Below are 16,290 nucleotides of genomic sequence, written 5' to 3' on the forward strand. Positions count from 1 at the left end.
ATTTGCAACAACCCATTTCTAAGAAACTGCAAAAGAATATTTAACAGCATAATTACAACATTACAACCCTATAGCATGTCAACAACGAACCATAAAGTTTCCTGCCTAACAGTCACAAGGGTGTGACAAGAGTAGAAAATTACTCCACTTTAACAAAATAAAATTTCTATTACTTTGCAATAGAATTTCTCTCTGTCAAACTTAGGATTAAATGGAAAATGAGTTTACTTCATTTGTGGAAAAGAAAGTGTGCATGACAGAAAGAAACTAATGACAAATCTGAAATCAGCACAGAAAAGTACTTCAGGAACAGTTATTATCACGCAAGTATCAAACATCATGTGATTCTTCAGTTTCAAATGGTTCAAATGGCTCTGAGCACTATGGGACTCAACTGCTGTGGTCATAAGTCCCCTAGAACTTAGAACTACTTAAACCTAACTAACCTAAGGACAGCACACAACACCCAGCCATCACGAGGCAGAGAAAATCTCTGACCCCGCCGGGAATCGAACCCGGGAACCCGGGCGTGGGAAGCGAGAACGCTACCGCACGACCACGAGATACGGGCGATTCTTCAGTTTCTCTCGGTGTATTTGTTGATCAAACAGTCCAAAGATGTACTGCCGAGTCATAGTATCCAACGGACGCAATGTTTCGGCAATCAGACATTTCGCAGTCGTCAGGTGCGCTGGCAAACTGAGCTCCTGAAGGCATGTGGCCAACTTACATCCCCTCCCACCGCAAACCGTTCCCCTGCGTTCCGCACCCTCAGCATCAATTTAGTTGCTGCACCCGTCCTGGTCGCCAGATCATTGCATTTGCTGAGTCTTCTTAATTAGACCCAGTGCTGGTTCCGAAGTCTTGCTGAGATTATAGGCAAAGCCCAGATTGATAAAATTATCACCGCTCCAAATTTCAACGGGTTTTCTAATGACACTGTCCCAGTATTTGGAAGTTGATGCTAACATCCTGGTACATTCGTATTCCACAGCATGCTCCCCTGATGAACTGTGCTCACAACCACCTACTTGTTGGCGTACACTAGTTGAGTGTGCCTCTGGTGTTCTCGACATCCATCTTCGATGGTGTGCACTATTTGCCCACTGGCACGGAATCTGATATACCCTGGCCTACCACAAACCGAGGACATCTTTTACACACCCCAATAATGCCCATACAAATTTGCAACCACTGGAGGGAATGGGTTGCAGACTGTGACTCCCTCTGTTCGCTCATAGTGTTCTCCATTACACAGAAAATATGTAACGTTGGGACACACCTGAAAAGGTCGGTGGTCTTCTCATCAAATTTCTGACCAATGAGTTCCAGTGACTCAAATGCAGACATCTGGTGAGGCATTTCACAAAATCCACATAACTGCAGATGTAATGTGGGCATTTACCCACATAAGGACTCGGTATCTCTGGACAGTATTTTGCCAGTAAATATATAGAAGCTCTGATGTTGCTGACAGTGGAGCGTAATGGCAGCCGATATTTGTGGGTCTTGGGGAGTCCATAAAGTCTTGGCGGCACAAGTCCTTGTGGAGAGAGTATCTTCGTTACCCCCTCTGGTAACTCCGATTCCTTGAGAAGTGCCCTAATCTTTTTTTCCAACTACTTAGTGAGGTAAGCGTTGATAGGAGTCATTATTTAGCAGGCTCTGCATCTTTTTGGTGTAGTCCTTGTGAGATAGAATAACAGTAGCATTGTCTTTGTCAGCAGGTAAGATATATGGCAACATATCTGATTGCCGAAATATTGTGCCCATCGGACACTGTGGACCGATAGAGCACCTGTGGACTGTTCGACATCAAACATCATGTTGTTTAGCGTATTCAGTTACAGGCACTCTTCCTGGGATCAATCTTAGATGTCTAGGAATATAACTTGACTATTATGACAGTAACTTAGTGCTCAGTTTTCTTAGTTGCTGGTCCCTTCCTAAGATAAAAGTTCTTCATTACAAAATAAACAATTATCTTTTCTTCTGGGATGGAGAAAAATTCAGTAACTTTAGACACTTCAGTTAAACTTATAAAGAAGTAACAATGCTTTGTAGTTAAGTATTAATATTTCTCATTTGAACCCACTTGATAAAGATCTATTTTTTCTCCAAAATTGATTCATGCAGCCTGACAGGGTAATTTTAAATTACACAATATGAACACGAGCAACAAAAAAGTCTTTGTGCTTGTGTCAGTTTGTTGTTTATTGCGTCTATTTAGCATTTATGAAACAGAACACCATTTTTATGTTGGCATTATCGTCTGGAATTGTACAGTAATATTCTGCCACTTTCAATAATTCCAATTTCTTCATTGTGCACTGTATATTTCAACAGAGATAAGAACAGAGCGGGTTGGGATAGTTGGTCAGTTGGTTGACTGGGGCGAGGGGACCACACAGCGAAGTCATCTGTCCCATCAAATAAGGGAAGGGAGTTAGTTGTGCCCATCAAAAGGAACCATCCCAGCATTTGCCTGAAGCGATTTAGGGAAATCACAGAAAACCTAAATCAGAAGGCCAGGTGAGGGTTTGAACTGTCATCCTCCAGAATGGGAGTCCATTGTGCTAACCACTGCACCACCTCGCTTGGTGTGGGGTGGGTTAGCATCTGCTGATCAGCACATTCTAATTGCTCTGTTCACAGTGTGGCCATGACACTGTGTGTCAGCCTCGTTCGGTCTATGAACAAAAACACAGGACACAGAGATAAGAATACTACTGGTTGGAATATATATATCCTTACAGTATATCTCTTTATTCCTCCTTTTACTCATTCCTCACATTTACATTGTTAGCTTGGAAGGTATCTTTGCTGTGCGTTCTTTACTTCCTCACTAAAATGTCTAACAAAAGCTAGACAGGCCGAACTTGTATATATTTGACAGTAAATAACCATAAAAGTGGCACCTGTCCAGCCAAAGCCAGACATCTGGGAACCTTAACTGCACGGCTTCATGAAATTGTGGCTCTACTCTCACACACGTGGACTGTAGTCTGCACTTTACTTGACACAACCACCAACCAATGACACGTGGCATACAGTCGATAAATATTTTAGGTTTGCACGGTTGGCTATCACACTGAACTGACACCAGACATGCAGGTCACGGGCAGATGAAGGGCGTAGCTTCAAATGAGAACAGGAGAATTTTACAAGCAGACAAACACCTCTCATTTTGGTATAAGGGATATGCGTGGCATACCTAGGGAAGGCAAACAGACCACCAACTGCTAAGGGAAGCTATCACAGCTCAGACACTATGGACTGAAAGTCAGAGTGAAGGAAGGCTATGTGTCATCAGGTCGGAGCCTGTAGGCAGAGAAAGGGAGGTCCTTTTGGAACTGACACTGTGCTCGCACCCTCACTCACCACACCTCTCATTTGCTGTTGCTGTTGTAGGTAATGCGTGTAGAGCTTGTCTACCCAACTAACTGGCACAAACTACTTGTGGCCTACAACATAGGACGGTTCTGGTACCCAAGTCAGGGGAGTAGTCCTGCAAACAGACAGCTTTGAGTGTGAAAGAAAGAAAATTTTATGAAACAAAATCATTAATAAAATTATTCCCAAATTTCTCCATGCAGCTGTCTGCCTGCATGCTACATTTAATATGCACTCTATTACTTGCCAGCAAGGTAATGGAAATTTGTGTTCCTGAACAGTGAACCAAGACCAGGGGGATAGATTCTGTAAAGATTTTCCTGAAGTCACAGCATAGTTTGTACTACACACTTTTTGGTCCTGGAAAACTTTGGCTTGGCTTGGCTTGACGTGTTATTCTGAAATGTACCAGCACAACATCACGGAGGGAAAGCAAGAAGAGTAAACCACCATTTTTTATTTTTACATCATCTTTCATAACGATTGTATTGCGAACAAATATTCGTTTAAATGTTTAATCAATTCTGCTAAATGCTCCCCTCAACTGAATTTATTATTAAGTTTTAATCTCACAAACCTAATAATGTCAATCTCTTCTATTTTCATGTTTTATGCACATGTTGGATGGAAACCTCATGTAGACTGTGTGTTCACTAGTTAGCCACTTTTAGCTAACAATTAATAAAGAAAAGGCAATATATATCTATATGTACAGTTGGAATAAATCCAGTTTATTTAACGTTTAATCAAAACGTGTATATTTTAAATTTAGTTATTGTTCAGCATCAGCCACTGTAATCTGTTTTGTTTCAATCATGTTGATTTCTATATTTTTAGTTTCAGTTGCACAGATGTCACTGACTAGAGGTCAATTTTGACCTTAGTTCAGAAACTGAATTCAGTTCAGGTACCTGTCCTGTTGTATAACTTTAATTTGCCTCAACTAAATGACGTTCAGTGTTGTTCTAAATTACCACAACTCATGCGTGGCAACATCCCTACATTCAGATATCGACACAATTATTGTGCTTCAAATGAATTATACATTGTAGATACACAGTATTTATTGTTGAAAGTTTCATGTGGTAAAGATGGAGGGAAGTATGCAGAAAAAGGCACTGTTCAATACTTCTTCATAACTGAAAAACATTCATTCATACAGTAGGGACCGATGACCTCAGCAGGTTGGTTCCTTGGTAATTTGCACACATTTGACCATTCATACAGAAGGCCATGTTGGGTCAGTATAAAGACATAATAAAAGGCATAAACTGATAAAGTTAACATAAAAAGAAAGAAAAAAGAGCAATATAAAGAAAGGGATCAAGAAAGCAATGTGGTATTTTGCATATTAACGAACATTCCTAGTGCAAAAGCAGTGGTAAGTGAGGGGAAAAAATCTGAGAACTGACCTATGATTGAACCTCGGACCATCTGCATCATAGTCCAGCCCATAACCACTAAGAGACGGAAAGAACCTTCATCCAACACTAACTGATTTATGTACGCTATTTCTTTTTATCAACACACATGCACTTCTCGGAGCTGTTTAAGCATATTTTTGGTAGTTAAAAATTCAACATGAATCATGTAGTTACTGCAACAGGAAGCTTTTTGTCAGAAATGTTACACCATTATTGTCTGCTGTCAAACTTCATATACTTCATTATTCAATGCAAATAGTTTGAATTTGGCTTCCTTACTCTGCCGCTGAAGTGTTTATGAAATGTCTAAACCAATTATATTAATTATGAGTCTTCACCAAGAATTGTTATGACATCAGTTATTATCTGGTCCCATTATTTACATCAGTGATAACCTTAACAGGGTGTATACGTGGACAAGGAAAAAAAATCCCGGATTTCCCGGGTGAAAACATACTTTTTCCCTGTTAACCTTCGAATGATTATGGTTTTATATACAGGAGTAGAATTTCCCGGCGCTTTATAAAACTAAACACAGGGCGAAAAACGCGTTTTGGAAAGATCTTTGATGTGCAGCAAAATGTACGCTGCATATTTTCGTATTACGACAGTATAAATTTGAATTCCACCAAACACCCGCATGTTACTTTCCGAAGCATTGAAATAGAGACTGTGATGCGCTTTTGTAAGCCACGTGATTTCGCCAGCAGATAACAGCGGGTATTCAGAGCTTAGGACACGTGATGTAGTCAGCCATTAGCAACATCACTGTTAAGTAGCGCGAACAAACAAACAGAAAAAGTTAATGGTTTAAATTAATATACATGCTATACGAAACGCAAAGCTTTCACAAACAATGTTGGTCTTTTATGCGCGTATTACAATTTAAGATATATCACAAAAATGTGATCGTAAAATTTTTAATAACGACTTAAATGTCTGATCTTCTGGGCTCGAAATTCATCTAAATGGCTAGTCATCAAAGAGTTGATTTTTAAATGAAAGTCAAACGCTCTGTGATTTAAGAAATTCATCGTACATTATCGCACGTAGCTCCGTTGTAACTGCCAGAATGGTACTTTGATGATAACGCTTTTCAAACCACCATTCGGAATATTTTCCCGCGACCTGTTAGAAATAGGTTCGTTTCCGCAGTTGCCAGAGAGCGCCAGATGACAGGCGTCACCGCACTTGCGCAGCTACGATGTCGCAGGGAGCCAGTATGTACGGACGTGTAAAACATTAAAAGATCGTACATTATGTCATAGAAGAAACAAGACATCAGAGGATACTCCAAGAGCATAGGAATTTCGAGACCCATACTAAAATGTGCACATTTAAAGTGCACATTTGTATGTCCATATTCCCAGTTAAGTAGGCCACGACCTGATATTAAGCTTTTCAATGTGGTTTTCGGGATGTAAATTTTCTTGGAGTACCAGTACTGTGTTATCTCATGTTTGGTTCTTTATTACGGCATAATGCCATACGTGCTAGAAGCTAAAAACGTGCACATGAAATGCAGCGAACAGTGTGTGGAATTAAAAAGAAAATTTCTTTAACAAACCGACAAAAATAACTTCATTGTTCTGCAAGGCAATTAATGCTTGACTGTTAGAAAGGTGGAAATCAGAAATCTGTTTTGTTTTCATTTGACGTGAGAGCAGTAAACGAAGAGGAAACAGCAAAATCACTAAATGTAAACACGGGTGACGTGGAGACTACCCACTGTAACTCAGACCGCTCTGCGCATCAGCCCCGGATCTACGATATTTCCGAACCGGTGCGTTTGAGATAGGACGTCAAAAATTTTAAAAAATCGAATTTTCAAAAATACGTTCATTTTGTAACGCACATCTTTCTGAAGAGTCTGATGCATAAAACGTGTGTTCGAGGAAATGTAAGACATGTTATTTGGTCGTAAGTGTGCCAAAGGGCAGTGCCTCGCCTCCTCACACAGCATTCTTCTATCGCACGTAACTGTACTTCGCTCTGTGGAATTGAAACGTGTATATTTTGTAATGGATGCCATCAAACCATATTCAGAACAGTGGAAATTAAAGTGTCCTGTGATGCCACTCTTGCTTACAACTGGCTGGTTTAACATCCTGTCCCTTTTTTTTTTTTTTTTTTTTTTTTTTTAAAAAGAACTCTTCCGAAAATTTGCGCTCTTTATTCCCTATCAGCTAACAACTTGCTGCTTTGTGTGACATAAAATTAAATATAGGATACATAAACCCAGTAAAGACATGAGACAAGCAAGACGACACGCATATCTTCAATCCTTAGCTCCTAGAATTTTTTTTTCTCTCTAATATTGCTACAGCTTTACATGGCGTGCTTTCCTTTCTGCGAAAGAATCTATTACCTCATCAAAGTTCGTCAAATGTTTTGCTACATGAAAAGTCGAAATGTCGTCTAATACTGAAAAAGCTGTTAATGCAAATAGGACCCAAGACTGGTGTGGTTTCCCGATCTGATTACGTCTATTTTGTCACACTCTGCTAGATAAAACAAAATAGGCCTTTCTATACTGCAAAAATTGTAATACACACCAAATAAATGAGACTGTTTCGGCACAAACGGTCTTTTTTGTAACGACAGAATATAATTCACAAAGTACCAATATCAAATTCCTTTTAGGCCTACTACAAGCAAAAAGCCTTACGTTAGGAAATAGTTTCACACTTCATTCACACGCTCCAGTTTCTCAAGTATGAGATCGAAAAGTAGTAGTACGAAATTTTTATACAAACTTGGAATCGTCATATTGTTCCATAATTTATATGATGTCCCCGTTTCTTCTCCTTCCTCGTTCTAACAAACAGTATTGTTATCACGAATTCTGTAACTATTCCTGCCAATGTCAAAGCTTATTTATTTATTTATGCATTTATTTTACCTGGCAAGATTAGGGCCTTCAGGCCCTCTCTTACACGTAACCAGGCATACTCAGATTCAACAAATGCAGTTTCTACTTATTCGCAGGTTAAGTCCACTAACTCCTCCAGAATCACCGGTTTAGTTATCCCACGATTATTCTCCGGTTAGGCGTTGCTACATGTTCGTACAAAGCGTTTTCCGTGCTTCTTCCAGAATAGAATTTAAAGCGGCTGCTAGCCGGGGACTGTACAACTGACCCTTACTAGTATAGCGATCTGCCCAAAAAATTTCTGTCAAAATTTCATTTTCTTAGATACACCGAGAAGGTAATACGTAATCTTTCTTACCTGTTATTCGTTTATTTCCACTCCTGTAGTCTGAATCCATGGATTTAGCTACTAATTATAACAACGCTCATCATTCGCAAACCCAATCAACCACACAATCAGACAGCGGTTGGCATTCATCCGTTCAGCCTTACTCCGCTCAGCTCGTATAGCCCCTTTTGTCTGTAGGAAAGTTTGTTTCTACATGCGACAAGGATTCCCCTGACAGAGGCATCATGTACACTTTGCACGCATTCAAAAATCAACTTACGATTCATTCAGAAATCAACTTAGAATGTGTTCAAAAACTGACAGGGATGTGTTTCAAAGTCATATGAATAATCGATAGACTAATGTGCGCTGGATGCTAGTCGCTTTGTGAAACAAGTTTTTCCCCTCAATAGTATGAATTTGCCCCCCACCTCCCTCCTAGTTCTGGGCCTGCTGCACATGCAAGAATACGGCAGCTTGGGCGCTCCAGTAGAATTTTCCCCTGTAGCATCTTGCTGCTTACTGTGACTGATTACACAGCCAAACAGCCACATTTCTGTAGCCAGAAGCGGGAGAAGGTACTACTCAATTGCGCATGCGCATGACCCAGCTCGTAACTGCTAAAACGAATCTAATGTAAACAGTTGTGATGTCACGCTCACCGGAGGCAATTTGTTGTTACGGAACATTGCATAGTCTTCCGAAAGCCTTTGACACATTTTGCTGTTGGCAAACGCACTGCGTTTTGTTGCTGTATATGGCGCATTTCCTTTACAATTTCAGTTTTATTTTCGTTTTTTCTCTCATTCATGTTTTATTGTTGCAGTATTGTTCTGAAATAGCGGTATACAGTAATATCCTTTGTTAGATATCGGTTCTTGCCAGTCAAAATTACAAAAATTTAACTGAATGCAAAAAACAATGAAAATTTCCCGGAATTCTAAAAAATTCCCGGGTTTCTCCCAGATGAAAAAATTCCCGGATCTCCCGGGTCGTATACACCCAGCTTAAAGAGCATAAAAATGATTTCGAACTTCAGTAATAAGGAAGCCGCATCTTCACATGTTTACTTACCATTTTTTATGTTATCAACAACTTTATTTCTTTTCGACATGTATTGGCACAAAGTGAACAATTTCTTGGTAGTGTTACTGGGTTGTGAACTAAAATTTTGCGTCAAAGCTGATGGTGGTTCTAATCTCAGTTGCTTTATGCAACCAGGCCTTTGTGTAATAGTCTCACAACTGGAAAATTTTATCCTCTTCTCTGCCCTTTGTTGCCTCTTGCTGCCAGCTTTCTGTAACTATTTTTTTCTCAACCAAATTATTTAACTCCAGTATAATTATGTATAAGATGTCCTTTTTTCATAAACAACAATACTGTCTATATTTATTGCCACAATTCTTCTTTCCACATGATAAGAATGCATCCACACAATACATGATGACAGAAATAGCTTGCTATACTCCAATTCTCTTCTGTGCCTCCTCTCTCACATACATACATACAACATACATACATGCACCACATATCTCTCTCCTACTGAAACAATCAAAATATTGTGCATGCCTTACAGCCATCAAATATGAAACTCGAGTACAATTCAAGATGTTATATACATTATTTTAACCATAAAAACAAAGAATAGTGTTTCATAAGTTTTTTATTACACAGCTTTTCACTTAAACCTCCCACGAGTCTTTGGCATTTAACATGCTATTAAAGAATTATTGTGCTATACCATGCCAAATGACATGTAAGAGAGCTGCTGTTAACACCCATGTGAAATTTTAACAAGTAATACTTTTTTGTTTATTGTTTGCCTATTATTTGCACTCGACTAGAAGAATTCTATGCAATGCTTATCACACACATTGTTATATCAACATTATGTACACAGCAATGAAAGAAAAACAATGCACATTACTATACAAACATACATTTCCTAACCATAAAAAAATAAATTACTAATAAAGACATGGCCCCCTAGTTGTTTTAATTAGGTACTAAACATAAACAGTCTATCTCAAGGAGGAGATGCCTTCATTTATGCAATCCCTGTGTACACAGGTCTGTTTAATACAAAAATGGAATGCAAAAATTCTGTTCTATTAATGTTGTACCAAATATCACTTCTACTTCATTCTTTTAGTCTCAGTGTCAGAGGGCTAATTTACAATTACTTTGTTACATATTTAAATTATCATTACAGTGGTCACAACACACAGAGGCGACAGAATAGTAGTGCTAAAAAGACAAAACAAAACACTAGAGCAGTTTCTGTGTTATCCATTTCAGTTGCTTCCTCATTTTATCTTCCAAATTTGTTTATCTTACTCTTGTAACCACAGAAATAAAGCCTTGTACATTGCAGTGATCTTCTCACAGTAATAAATCTTGAAACGGAAAAATTTGTTGAACACTTGGTTAATTAAATCTTCATTGTCTCGAAACTGCTCCAAAGCTCTGTTAAACTTAATTGCCATTCAACAATTTCCAGTCTTTTGTTTTTAATTCACTTCAGACTTGGGTACAGTTAGGTACACTGTGTAAAACATACTTTAGGCATTCTTAGCAGTTTATTCTTCAGTTTCAAAATGTTATAAATGATTAATTCTTGTCAAAATTCTGCAATTCCTACTAAACTAATGTCTATGTTCTCAACAATCATCATAACCAGTACTATTCTATATAGCAGATCAATTCCATATTCCAGAAAACAATCCAACTTTTGAACCTTTAACTTTCTTTTTCTCTTTTACAAAAACTGAGCTGGCTAAAAAGGGAATGGGAGGGGCATGGTGTGTGTGTGTGTGTGTGTGTGTGTGTGTGTCTGTGTTAGGGACAGAGAGAGAGAGAGAGAGAGAGAGAGAGAGAGAGAGAGAGAGGTCACACCACTACATCATCCATGCCTACTATTTGCATACCTGGAAGAGAGAGAAATTGCAAAGGAGTGTGATAGCCTGATGATTAAGTGAATGCCTTTGCCAATGAGTAAAATATCTGATCTAAGATATGATACGAGAAAAGTGAGTAGAATGAGGGAGGTACAGGTTTAGTTTAAGCAAAAACAGTAGAGGGAACTGTTGCCTCATACATAATAGTGTGCTCTAGGAAAAAAATAAAATGGTTAGACATAAATAAACATACAAAAATTTGCAGCTGTGTGGACACCAAAGTGTACAGACAATTTGCAAGGAAGGATGAACTTACAAATGTGGGCAGCAGTCAGAATGACCAGTTTATTTAATAATTCAATTTTTTTGCCATTCAAGCTCCACAATATAGCAGAAAGTATCACAATGCACAAAATACTCCACAATCACCACCACCACCACCTGGACAAGACACCATTTAAGTAGTTGATATATATGCCAACACTTTTGAGAGGAGTTCTACTGATATCATAAGGCCTATGTATTTGGTAATGTAATATTGTTATTGGAACTTGAGAAAACCATGGTGCTGTATATGTTTAGATTTTTAAAATAAAAAATAATGGTTTGGAATGACGCCAAGAGAAAGAAGACACAGCTAGTTGGTAGAAGAAAAATGGTGTTTTATAAATGACAAATTGATGTTGTTCCTAAACTATCAATTTATTCTTCAGAAGTATGATCATGACTTTTTATTCAAATCAAATAGCAGCTAGGAGGAAACAAGGCAATCTCAATGGTACTTACACTTTCAGAATTCAGTAGTAAGAAGTAGAATGACTCGGCAATGTCAAACAGTATGTCTGTTTCACAAAACTCAATTAAAATATGGCCAAAATAAACAAAATAATAGCTTACAGGAACAGATAACAGCAGCTGAGCAGATGTTTCAGCCTTTTCACTTATCGGAGATTAGGGTTATGAATTTTTCACTTGAGTATAAAAATTGTACAATTTGTATTATGTAGAATACACAGAAAATAGTCATGTTTTGATATAAGTCTGGCAGTATATAAAAGCAGCATTACAATGACAAAACATTTTTATTTCTGTACTACCCAAATCGTTTTGACTTCTTCCTAGTTTACTAAAATACTGTAGGTATGTGCCAAGCTTGCCCGTATGTATTGTGAATGTAAGTACAGTTACGTTACATTTCTTATATTGCACAGTCATTTATGTGTTGGTGTGACGACTGTCTTCACAGGTTTTGTTAAGTATAATAAATGCCTGTAATATATAAAGAACTCTTATATATTATTTTTTGGGCTTTACAACAAAAGTACTAAATAATAATTTAGTATTAAGTGTACAAGGCAATCACGTTTTGAAGACTGATCTCAATTGAACAAAGGATCAGTTATATGAAAATTATGACATAGGGCCTAACACAATGACTGTCATGACACATTTACTTCGAAAACAACAGCACAGCACAGAGAACTGAATTCCTCTTCAGCTTTTGTATTCAAAATGTGAGAGAGAAAGAGATACAGAGGAAAAGAAAGAGAAGGGAGAGGAGGGTGGGGGTGGATTACAGAGAGAGAGAGAGAGAGAGAGAGAGAGAGAGAGAGAGAGAGAGAGAGACTACGTATACTGAGCCATGTTGTGACTGATTTGTTTTCTTTGGGCTATTTTCACCACTCTAGTTCATCTTTTTGGTTTTTCATGTTAAGATTCATAAGTTCAAGTTATGAACAAAGTAAAAATTTGTTTGAATGGGACAAAATACAATAACAGACCTATAAACCAATTAGAAATACAGACAAGTAGTAGCTGACACAGATGTTGCCATACTTGTAAGCACTGCAAGTGAGTTGCCAAATTAACGACCCAAGTGAATAAAGTGGTGAAGAATCAAGGGCAAGAAACTAACAACAAATACTGTGGTCTCGTATCTGCACCATGATAAAAGATGAATTTGGAACAAAGCAATATTTTGAGAAGAGGGGTGTAACTGCTATGTCACACAGGACAAAAATAACCTACTTTCACTTGTGAAGTATGTGTTCTTTGTAACAGCTGCTTGGTTGATCATCTGTTGAGATATGTTCCGAGTCACTAAGGACCAAATATTTAAAGGCAACACTTTTTCAGAAGGTAAATGTAGACTTGTGTGATGCAGCAAGTGATTTACTTAATTTAGAAAACATTTTATGATTAAATGTTACTTGGTTATGCTTTACGTATTGTATTTTTTAAACACAGAATTTAAAACCATGGGTTGATGAGAAACAAGCAATAAGAAACAGAATTAATCTTTCAGACTGCAGCAATTTCATACTGTACTGAGACCTCTTGAAGCTTCAGAACGGAATTATTATTTTTGTTAAACATTCAAAGAGTCGAAAACGATATTTTAGGGCGTATGATGATGCATACCTAAATTTACACAAGTGTACAGGCAAACTATGATAATTTAAAATTAACAGCTTAAAAGGATCTAACTCACATCGTTCCAGCAAGTGTAAGAAGTGTAAAATGTGTTTGGTATCACTAGAATTAAAATACAATTTATTAAAAATATATCCACACTGAGTGCCATTTCTAAACTGTCATATAATGTTAACGGAAGTAAATTAGAAATGCACATTATCTTCTGGCATTCTCTATTTTATGAATGACAAATGCATTTTTGGTCTACTTTCCAGATTTAGCTTTCAAAGTGAAGGGTGTCTAACGTATACTTAACAAAACAGACACCTAAACCCAAAATATTTAAGTCTATGTTGAATGCAAAAATAGATAATGACTTAATAATTAATGTGTTGCTCAGTAAGCTATGGATTAAATTCAACAAGCAAACATCTAAGTAGCAACATATGAGAGCATAAACTAATATATCGTTTACACCAGCCACACAATAATTACACAAGTCAAGTGTTTGGTAACAGTATTTTTATAAGCTTCTAGATAAATCATCCTTCTTCTTTTAATTTAATACTTCGTTTAAATAATGATATATGCAACATGCCATAGCCATCTTCCTCAGGTACCGCCATTTGTAAACACACTTTTCTCTGTCATGATTTGTTCATCTATATTATAAGTTAATGACAAAGCTACTGCACTGTCTACAAAGTGAATGGACAGACATTATCTTCTATATGTACTTTCCAAATTAACTAGCAAGACATTATAGGCCTAGTAATCTCCTCTCGTAGTATTGAAAGATGGCAGTAGGCAAAAAATAAAAATATTTCCAATCTAAAGCGGGAAAACACACAAAAGTTTCAACAGACATAAAATTACTTAAAAATCCTAGAATATTGCAAGAGATCAAGCAAAACTTATAATTTAAATTAATGTCCATTTCATTTCATATTAAAACTAACATAAAAACACTCCAGTTTTGTGCTAAGTAATGTCATTCTGAAACTTCATAATTTGTGCTAATACATCAAATGAACAAATAACTAAAATTTTCAGCAAATGAACTAAGTGTATCTTTACTATGAAAGAATGTATAGAACACACTTTTTCATATTTTTTTTCATTTCTTTCCTGCTTGAAAGTATTAGAACCATTGAACATAATACTGGCAAATTTTGCTGGCAACAAAAATATTTATTTTATTTATAAATACTGTCCAACATCTAAGACTACCAAGTGGAAAGAATGCCAGTATTGGAGTGCATAATTCCATATCAATACTTTTCTTGTAAATACTGGGAGACTGCCAACACAATATCAAAACATATCTTCCTTTATACAAACCAATATTTAGGACAAAATGTAGATTAATAGTCGTATAACAAAGATTAACTGAAAATTTGAAAATTACACTTAATAACTGTAACAACAATTCTTCTTTCAGAAGAACAAAACTAGCAATTAAAATTCTTCATTCAGAAGAAGAATAATTATTATTACAAAATGTAAATTAACAGCTTTATAACAATGATTAACTGAAAATTAAATTTTAGTAATTGTAAAAACAATAAAGACCAGTTTACAAGGCTATTCTAACAATAATAATTTAAAAAGAATCACAAAAAAGCTGAAGAAACAAAGTTCATCGTCATATTCAGCTCCACCACAGATCTAATGGAACTTAAAGAAATATTTGTGGAAATTCCACTGCTGTCAATTTACTATGTATTTATAACTATGACTTATTATCCAGACAGCATGAGAGAGAAAAGGAGGGTGGTAGAGACTGACACAGCCATAGGTCATTACAAGAACAAGAACAACAACAAAGGGAGGAAAAACTCACAATTATTAGCATTCAAGAATTAAAATCTGAAGACATTTCTAGTTATTAAAATTTCACATAAAACTAGCATCTGACTTGGAGCATCAAATGGCACTGACTATACATATGACTGTTGAGACTGACATTTATTAACACCCTGCAGCAAATTGAACTTACAAAATACAGTACAAAAGCATAACAAAACTATGATACATTTATTATTTGGTGTTCATACAACTTGTCTTCCAAAAAGACAAAGCATTCTTTTACCCCTGCTTCCTCACATTTATGCCCAATAATTTGACAGTTGCATTACTCATAATTCCAGCTTTACCAATACATTAATCAACTAAGTAACAAAATCCATTATTGTTTGTATCATCAATACTGCTAGTCATAATACAAGTTGCACCTTATGGAAATGAAAGAGGATTTCACATGATACAATACCTCCTGAGGTGAATTGACATACACCAGGCAACGGTGTGAACTACTATTCTCTATGAAGGATGCTGGTTGCTGTGTATCACTAACACTGGGAACTATGTACCACTATCACCTGAAGCGTGCTGGGGCCGCAACAAAGTATAGCAGCGTTGGCACACACGAACTGGCTTCAGGATACGAAGTTTCGATATTTCTGATTCGAAACGACTACACCTGAAGTTTGGAATAAATTACAACAAAGAATTAAACTTTTGAAACCATAATTAGTGTATATAAGCTATTACTTATGATAATATTATACTACAGAATGTTAGAAATTTTAAGGTCATGCCTGCATACATCATGCTAACTTCTCTTTTGATAGGTCACTACGAAAGTGACATAAGTAACAATGATAAAATTATTTAATTGAATAAATAGATTTTTATTTATCCAATTAAATAATTTTATCAATTATTGATTGTTTTAGAAGTAACAATGAGTCTCACAAAATACTGACTCAACATGTATTTAGACTCACATCAACAAAATAAGTTTCAACATTCAGAGACCCTCAGTATCTTGACAGGGTGACATAATTATCAATAAAAAAAATGAAGTAAATGCTGTTATGTACTTAGAATGCTCAAAAATACCTACAGCAAAGAAACAGTGATGAGTGCCTATTCTGCATTTGTGTAGAGTCTACAGCA

General features: G+C 36.7%; 1 protein-coding gene across 1 annotated transcript in view; it reads right to left on the reverse strand.

The window, feature by feature from the left end:
* Window positions 1-9,417: 9,417 nt before the first annotated feature.
* LOC126092919 (WD repeat and FYVE domain-containing protein 3) overlaps window positions 9,418-16,290 on the reverse strand; it is a 327,125-nt gene continuing 320,252 nt past the window's right edge. The window contains exon 55 of the mRNA XM_049908653.1: window positions 9,418-15,811. Coding sequence (XP_049764610.1) covers window positions 15,694-15,811 — 118 coding nt within the window. The 3' untranslated portion in view covers window positions 9,418-15,693. The remainder of the gene's footprint in view (window positions 15,812-16,290) is intronic.

This window comes from Schistocerca cancellata, chromosome 1 (assembly GCF_023864275.1).
Source record: "Schistocerca cancellata isolate TAMUIC-IGC-003103 chromosome 1, iqSchCanc2.1, whole genome shotgun sequence".
Taxonomy (NCBI): domain Eukaryota; kingdom Metazoa; phylum Arthropoda; class Insecta; order Orthoptera; family Acrididae; genus Schistocerca; species Schistocerca cancellata.